The sequence below is a fragment of the Lytechinus pictus genome, chromosome 3, assembly GCF_037042905.1.
Source record: "Lytechinus pictus isolate F3 Inbred chromosome 3, Lp3.0, whole genome shotgun sequence".
Lineage (NCBI taxonomy): Eukaryota > Metazoa > Echinodermata > Echinoidea > Temnopleuroida > Toxopneustidae > Lytechinus > Lytechinus pictus.
In genome coordinates this window covers 9,768,197-9,776,245 of record NC_087247.1, presented here as the reverse complement: position 1 = coordinate 9,776,245, position 8,049 = coordinate 9,768,197, and the positions used below count along the sequence as shown (strand labels likewise).

Below are 8,049 nucleotides of genomic sequence, written 5' to 3'. Positions count from 1 at the left end.
TAACATGACAGGTTGATCTATGATCAAAAGGAAAACTGCATCTTAAAGGTAAGAGACAGTAGTTGCAGCAAACAATTATTTGAAAAAGTCTTTTTAAATCAAAGTTAATTGTCAAAATATTCTCATACATCTAGATCTGTTCCATTAATGTAAACTGATCTTTGTAAAATCATGAAATCATAGCTCAAAATCGACAATTATGATGATCACTAACACAGAAAAGCGTATGCGGGACAGTGTATTAATATTGCTTTGAAAAATACCAGACATTTGATGGAATTCCATGCTTATTTTGTTAATTTCTCAGCAGTTACACATTTTCTTCCAGAGCTATTTGGCACATATTTTTCATTTATACATACAAACACTTTGGTGGTAATTTCATTGGATTCTGTTCGAACTCATTTTGTGATCATTACCACAACTGGTATTTATCTTTAATTTTCCCCATTCATCTAATGTACATTTCATGAGATATGTAGTAGTTACACTATATATTGTAAAGTGTAGAAGTGTAAATGTCTTCAGAGGCAGTTGCTGCACTATAAAATTTATAATATCATCATTTTTTTTATAAATATGGAGTTTGTTGTACACCTATGAATAACTTTTACGATCAATTAGAATATGAAGTGTCATTCTTAGCCCACAGTTATGCATATATTTTCAGAGGTATGATTTGATTTGAAATGATCTGGACCAGTTGCTTTTATATCGCAAAACAAGTCATTTCAAGAAAAAAAAAGGCACTGAACTTCAAACATGCTTTATTTTCGATAAGTCATATCTTTAATTGGCAATGACCACTGACTTCTTTGCACAGTTGGCTAGAGGCCCTAAATAACATTTTCAAACAATCTTTTTTTCAATTTTTAATTTCAAGTTTCCCTTGAATACAAGTCTGTGAAACAATCCTTGTTTCTTTACACACACTTATATTTCCAACAATGCCTGAAACGAGAACAATAAATCCAAACCTCACTGACCCATCCATCCCCACATATCACAATTGCATCAGGAAATATGCCCAGAACAAAATATGATATGATGCAATACAGTTATTGCTTCAAATGCATAAATCATTCCTTAGTTAAGTTCTGTAATCAAATACTAATTTGCTTTTTTAAACTCATTTCATAGCAAGAATTTATTATTTTTTGTACATCACATAAAGGAAATCCAGCCTTTTGAAGCTTTCATACAAACAAAACATTTATGATATCAATAATAATGCTCAAGACTTAAGAAATATTTCAAATTGTCTCAGAATATCTTGTCTATTCCTCATAGAAATGTACAATTCATAGTTCACAAATTATCTATGATACAAAAACATATCAATTTTCTTCTCAATGTTATTATAACTGATAAACACTGAACCAATTGAGAAATACTGTATACAGAACATCATGGAAAAAAAACCCTCTTCAGTTCTTTCAAAACTTTCTATTTTATAGACTAAAGAGACAATTCTTGATATTAGCTATTGTTTAACATGGCATAGAAAAAAGAAAGAGAAATAAAACATGCAATATGTACGTCATCAAATCACATTACTGGCAACATCATGAGTCAAAATCACAGTTCTATACGAGTAGATCAGAAATCCATTAATATGACCAAACATTTTACACTGGCCTAAAGATTCAACATTTATTTTGAATAATCATTAATGTGTTGTGATGATACCAACTAATCAGATAGATATAAACAAGTCACCTTGAATTTTCACCGTTTCCTTGGGCATAAATTTCATGCAACAAACTTGACTTCTATAAAGGACGGCCGTAGACCATACGCCAATAAAGGTCATTTATATAATTATGTATATGAAACAGTGTATACAAGTATATATGTCCATATGTAAATAGAATAGATATTGTGATGAAAGGAACCCCACTATTCAATGTCTCTGTCTGCCCTGAGCTGTGGTAGAAATTTGATCGAGTGTACGCGCAAGCACACATGAAGCTGGTTGCTAAAAGTGAAAATCGGTGAAAAGATACAACGGTGCACTTTTGGTTGGGATTCCTTACAATTCAGTATCCTTATAATATTAATTAGATAACAAAGTTGTGACTATTATTTGGGGATGATATCTAGATTGCTTAAATATTTCAAAGCATATTATATGCAGGTGAAAGGCATGGTTGGAGAACTAAAAAAAAAGAAGAAACTAGAGCAAGACAACTTAAAAAAAGTTACATCGATTCCCTTTTGCATATCTCTGCAACTGGCAAAGTGAAGAAATTAGAATGAACTTCTTGTACAATTCACATTTTGTAAAATCAAATATTCTTTGTCACTTCATGTGCATAGTTGATACATTGTGAATAGCATTAATCATCACCCGACAAGAACCAAAATTTGATTTGATGAGCAGGAAGCACCTGAAGGATAACTAGACTAAAGACCCTGCTTGCTTGATAGTAACTAGGCTTTCTACATGGATTGACATACTACACCATAAGCAGGTCAATGACTGGTAGCAAAGAATTATCCAAGACTACATCAACACTGCCCAGGACCTTTCATCATACTTCTGTTTTAATAATCCCCTTTTGATACAGCGCTTAATACATCGGAACGACGTGTCTAAGCGCTTACAGATATATATTCTAATACATGTACAAGTGATTGAACTTTCAGAAACTTTCATTTGAATTTTATAACTTGAAAAAAAAAAACAAAAAAAAAACAGTGTGACCAATATAGTTTCAAGAACTTTGATTTAATCATTTGTTAGTTGAACCCCCCACAAAAGCAAAAGAAAACCAAATTGATCATAGGAGGCTGGAGCACGAAAGCTTTAATTCACATAATTCGCAATCCTTGCAACACAAGTTTCATCCTTATCGTGATGTCACCGTTTCCCGTTAATCTGTGGAGATCGTCTGGCAACAGTGTGCGCAACACACTGCTTTTTACCACATTTCTCTTGTACTTCATGAGATTATAAACCTCAGTTATCACTCCTGGGATCTCGCTGTTAATTTAACTAATTAATCTTTATCATTAAAGGAGAATGAAACTCTTGGAGTAAGTTAGCTTTTGTGAAAGCAGAAAAATCAAAGAATAAGATTAACAAAAGTTTGAGTAAAATAGGACTAGCAATAGAAGAGTTATGAGCAACTGAATGTCGAGATCACTAATGCTATGGAGATCCTCCCATTGGCAATGCGACCAAGATCTATGATGTCACCGATGAACAACTCTCCCCTTTTGGACACTGAAAATATACCCCAAAACATATCTTTTTGCTCATTCTAATCATATGACAAACGATTCATCAATGATATAATGTTGTGAAACCTCTGTACTTGTCCTCTCATAAAGAGAACACCTCACCTTGTGATAGACTCTATAAAAGTGAGAATATAAGTGAAATAAGTACTAAAGTAATGAGGGAGTTGTACGTGTGTGACATCACAGATCTTGGTCGCATTGCCAATGGGAGGATCTACATGGCATTAGTGATCTCAATATTCAAATGCTCATAACTTTCTTATTATTCATTCAATCTTCCTCAAACTTTCAACAATATGTTTCTTTGATTTTTATTTCTGATATGGATTCAGCTGGTTTCAAGGGTTTCATTCTCCTTTAAGATAAAATTGAAATGTTTCTATCCTCACTCATGACACATGCTACCTAGCAATATAACATTGACCCACAAGGATAAGTAGGCCTTTCACGATAATGAACGTCGGTGGCACATGTATTGCGAAATTCTCGAAATCAGCAACATACCGGACAGTAGATGAACAGATTGTTACCTTCAAGCAGAATGCAATATTGTTTTTTTTTGCCATCATTCTGCATAAGTGTTTTCTTGCACTAAATCAGCAAAGTACTCCATGTTATGGTGTAGGTTAAGTACAAATAAAATAATATTGATGATATGATTCAATCTTGATTTGCCATACACCAAAAAATATGGCCACATCAGAATTGATAAAGGTATGTCGTATATTTTAGTATATAAGGTATAAAATACTCAGTTAAAGGTATATGACATAGAGGAAAGGTTCATTACAATATCCCTTAACTAAAAAAAAATTACTTTATCTAAAACACCCAATAAATGTTCATTCAAGGGTGCAGGAAACGATAGTCTCTGATAATACTTTTTTTTCAAAGGGGAATGATAACAATGTGATCATCATCATCAGAAAGGTAAATAAATGTGTTCTGGGCCCCGTCTTACAAAGAGTTACGATTGATCCGATCAACCGTAAGTCTATGGAAATCCATCAGTGTCATAATTTTTTTCTACAAAAAATTTGCACAATGTCCTGTGTATGTAAAGAGAAGCGCAGTCAATTTTCAAGAAAACAATGAATGCATGAATATACATCACAGCTAGAAAATATTTTGAACAAACATGCAGAATAGATGTTGACGTTGCTGGCCGTCAATAGTTGCGATTGATTGGATCAATCGTAACTCTTTGTAAGACTGGAGGCCATCGTTGCTCTTGATTCTATGCAAGCCCAAATCCTTCAGTACACTCTTCGATGGCTAGGAGGAGCATTCGTCGAAGCTTGTCATACGTCTCATAGGCTGGCAAGTCTAATTGGTTGAAGCTGCAAAAGAAAAAGAAGAGTCAAGAATTAGAGTTCTTGCTTGAGATAAGAAAGTGATCGGTTTAAAATTAAGTTAATCACTCAGTATGGCAAAAGCTCAGACTGTGAGACAAAGATACACCCAAAATTTCTCCTCATTGCTGAATAAATAGCAGAAATACCAATGTTAATCATTTTTTTCACAGGGATTTCTGCATTCCTTGAATTCTTAAACCTATATCCATTGATGACGTTTGGCTAGTCAAATATACATTTTCCTCTATAATAGCCAATTTGATTTAAAGTCACATCTCAATGACATACTGGTGAAAGGAGATACACATCATCTTTTGTTTCTAAATTATTAATCGTGTTATATCATATGAATCAAAACTTTTATAATACTCCCCAAGGAGTGGAGGATGTGCACACACTGTGTGCGGGAATGACTGATTCAATCCGATGACCGGGGTAATGATTATCTGTGAAGCACTTAGACACGTCGTTCTGATGTATTAAGCTCTATATAAAAGCGGATCATCATTATTATAAACATACTCATTATCTACAGTATAAATCAGAGGCAGAATAAAGTGTGCTTTGGATCATTTACAAGAAGCTTAAAGCCTACTAAGTAGTGATAAATCTAAAGATTATTCATTTTCAAATGTTTAAATTTAATGTCACAAGAATGAAATTACATATCGCAAAACTTGTCTTACAAAATCCAACACTTGATTTATTATAGGGTAGATTTCAAAATTGACTACACTGTTTGCACTTACCATGTATGAGCAGTTGGTAGTCTATCTGTGGACCTGTCATCACGATGGATCTGGAATTTCTGAGGTCCATTCATGCCTTCCAAGGATGCAAACCCTTGGAGAGGCACCTTGGAGGTTCCCGTCACAAACTGGACAAACTTGGCCCTCGTGGCTTGATCAAAGGAACGTAGCGCTCTCCAGAACCATTGGATCTAGCAACAAAGAGGATTTGAAAGAAAAGTGTTATGAGGAACTTTTATCTTTCTCATGTACACTGCAATTTAAGGAATACATACCTGTCCTGTCCTGTCCCCATTTACCTCACCAATTAATGCTAATCAATACTGAAATGTATTGTAACAGCAAGGACTTATGCAATTTACCCTCTTGGAGGTATCCTGTCATTTCAAGTCATTATACAATCACTATGGCCCGTATTCTGAAGTTAATTTAAACCCAAGTTCTGAATACGGACCAATAAGTTCAAATTATGTTCGATAAAATGCCCGAATTTTACCTGCAGAGAGTTGCTCTGATACTTGTGGTACTCTGTGCTGGTCTTCAGGTCGTCCACGTCGATGGTGGGCAGCCCCGCTATCAGCAGCTCCAGCTCCTGCTCATTGAAGATACCGATAAGCTTCTTGGGGATGATGTCATAGAAGCCTTCCAGGAAGCTGTCGATCTGTTTGCGTATGGCACCCGTCATCTTCATCTGGCACACCAGGTGGACGTACTCCTGTTTGTTCTCCTCGGTCACCGTTATGTTGCTGCCGTTGGGCTTCAGGTCCCTCGCTTCCGTCACCCCAAATTCTTCGATCTGTGGAAATACATGCAAAGAGACGGTTTACCGACACTGCTGTTAAAGGGGAATCCAGCCTTGGCCATAAAATGTTGTGTTGGGAAGGAGAAAAATAAATTAAACAGAATGGTGAAAGTTTGAAAGAAATCGGACAAGCAATAAGAAAGTTATAGCTGCTTTAAGATTGAGATCACTAATAGTATGTAGATTTCAAATTGGCAACTGTGTAAGTAAATTATGACAAGGGGCAAGGACAACTTTCCCATAGGCCATGTACTTTATTATCAGGGATTTGTGGTTTTCTCCTATGTTCCCATTCCCCTGGGGAAGTAATCTAAATATAACCCAGGTAGTATATTGTTTTATGTCCTCATGAAAGAAAAATATAATTTGAAATAAAACTTTTGGGAAAATGACATTTTAGCCAAAATATGTGTTGGAGTACATGGAAGAGTAGTCCTTGCCTTACATCACTATGACATCCCATATGCGGCCAATTTGAAGTCTCCATGGGTATAGTGATTACCAATATTTACAACTTTAAAAAAATCATAACTTTCTTGTTGTTAGTCCAATATTGTTCAAACTTTCACCTATCAACTTGTCTGATTTTTCTTTTCCTTATAAAAACAAGTTTTTATTTGGGTTGGATTCCCCTTTAAGCACCATCTTAATTTTGAGTTTGGGAGAAGATCATAATGATTTAAATGCCGCATTAAACATTTTGTCATGCTAGTTTTGAAAATGCTTAGATGTTCATTCATGGATTACCCTAATTCCTGCACTTAATGAATGAACACCCTGGATAATATCAGAATTAGTGCTGTAGCCGAACTGCCGAACCGGACGGAAGTTCGCCGAACTCAGCACTTCCGTACCGAACCGAACCGAACACAAAGGCCTGGTTCGGTGGTTCGGCAAAAAAAAAAATAGGCACATTTATTTTACTCCGTAATATGCATAAAAGCAGGGACTACATATATTTAAATATAAAATGAAAAAAAAATATTGGTTAGTGATTGTGCACAATAAGAATTCCACACAAAATATTTTTTTAATCCACTATTTAAGCTCCCATCTTGTCTTTGATTAAATTGTTATCAACTTAAGAATATTTTATTAACATGAATAAGGCCTGGTTCGGTAGTTCGGTAAAAAAAAAATTAGGCACATTTATTTTACTCCGTAATATGCATAAAAGCAGGAACTACATATATTTAAATATAAAATGAAAAAAAAATATTGGTTAGTGATTGTGCACAATAAGAATTCCACACAAAATATTTTTTAAATCCACTATTTAAGCTCCCATCTTGTCTTTGATTAAATTGTTATCAACTTAAGAATATTTTCTTAACATGAATATATTTTTTCTTCATTAAATGAGGGGACATTTGAAGCTAAACTCGGTATAAAAGTGTGGTTGAATTACGTATTGCCGTAATCGATCTTGATCGTAATCGGACCTAATCGTTTTCTATTTAATTAAGAAAAAGGACAAGACATAAATTCATTCCTCGTAAATGACAAAGTATGACAGCTTCTTTTTATCAGTCTCAATTTTTTTTATTACCATGAATTTATTTTTTTTTCTCATAAAATGTGGGGACATTTTAAGCTAAACTCGGTTAAAAAGTGTAGTTGAATTACGTATAACTGTAATCGATCATGATTGTGATCGTGCGTACATGTAATTGTTTTGTATTTAATAATAGAAAAAAAACTGACATAAATTAATTCCTTGTGACCGACAAAGTAATGGTAAAGTATGTATATTTCACCTTCTGAAATATACATATCAATATTAAAGATAAATAAATAAGAGATAAAGGAATGAGGTTAGAAAAAACAGAAAAGATAAAAATTCAAAGCAAGTAAACGCATGTTCCCTGATCGTGAACCGGAAATGGTTGATAAGGAA

General features: G+C 34.2%; 1 protein-coding gene across 7 annotated transcripts in view; it reads right to left on the bottom strand.

Moving 5' to 3' along the window:
• Nucleotides 1–3,807: 3,807 nt before the first annotated feature.
• The window catches only part of LOC129255928 (E3 ubiquitin-protein ligase HUWE1-like), an 87,497-nt gene continuing 83,255 nt past the window's right edge, over nucleotides 3,808–8,049 (bottom strand). For all 7 annotated transcript variants that reach the window (XM_064096320.1, XM_064096326.1, XM_064096327.1 and 4 more), the window contains 3 exons: nucleotides 5,847–6,146; nucleotides 5,351–5,541; nucleotides 3,808–4,586 (listed from right to left, as the gene is read on the bottom strand). In XM_064096320.1, the coding sequence (XP_063952390.1) occupies nucleotides 4,484–4,586; nucleotides 5,351–5,541; nucleotides 5,847–6,146 (594 nt within the window). In that variant the 3' untranslated portion in view covers nucleotides 3,808–4,483. The remainder of the gene's footprint in view (nucleotides 4,587–5,350; nucleotides 5,542–5,846; nucleotides 6,147–8,049) is intronic.